General features: G+C 57.3%; 1 protein-coding gene across 1 annotated transcript in view; it reads left to right on the forward strand.

Moving 5' to 3' along the window:
* Positions 1–571, forward strand: part of LOC103614979 (protocadherin gamma-A4-like) — a gene marked incomplete at both ends in the record, with an annotated part of 12,601 nt that overhangs the window by 3,224 nt on the left and 8,806 nt on the right. The window contains one exon of the mRNA XM_017733396.1: positions 18–567. Within this exon, the coding sequence (XP_017588885.1) occupies positions 18–567 (550 nt within the window). The remainder of the gene's footprint in view (positions 1–17; positions 568–571) is intronic.

Genomic DNA, 571 nt, shown 5'->3' on the forward strand with positions numbered 1-571 from the left:
TCGGATCCGTGTGACAGTGCTGGATGCGAACGACAACGCGCCCGTGTTCAAGCCAGGCGGGTACACGGTGCGTGTGCCCGAGGACGTGCCCGTGGGCTCTGTCCTCGTCACCGTGACGGCCACAGACGCCGACGAGGATCTAAACGGGCAGGTGAAATACTCCATGAAGAAAGAGACCGACACAGCATTGGATATTTTCCATCTGGATTCTGAGACTGGAGCGATCAAGCTTTTGAGGATCCTGGATTTCGAGGAAGGCGATTCGTACGAATTGGAGGTGCAGGCACATGATAGTGGAGCTCTTTTCGACACGACAAAAGTCGTGATCACTGTGACAGATGTCAACGACAATGCGCCTGAACTGACAGTATCGTCAAAGTTGAACGAGATCTCGGAGGACGCCCCTCCGGGAACTGTTGTGGCCCTGTTGCACGTGCAGGACCGCGACTCGGGGGCGAATGGCGAGGTGCGCTGCTCGCTCGATGGGGACGTTCCGTTCCGGCTGGAGAAGTCCTTTGACGACTATTACCGTTTGGTGACAGCGAGGGAGCTGGACCGGGAGCAGGTGTCG

Source organism: Corvus brachyrhynchos, unplaced genomic scaffold (genome assembly GCF_000691975.1).
Source record: "Corvus brachyrhynchos isolate BGI_N302 unplaced genomic scaffold, ASM69197v1 scaffold545, whole genome shotgun sequence".
Classification (NCBI taxonomy): Eukaryota; Metazoa; Chordata; class Aves; order Passeriformes; family Corvidae; genus Corvus; species Corvus brachyrhynchos.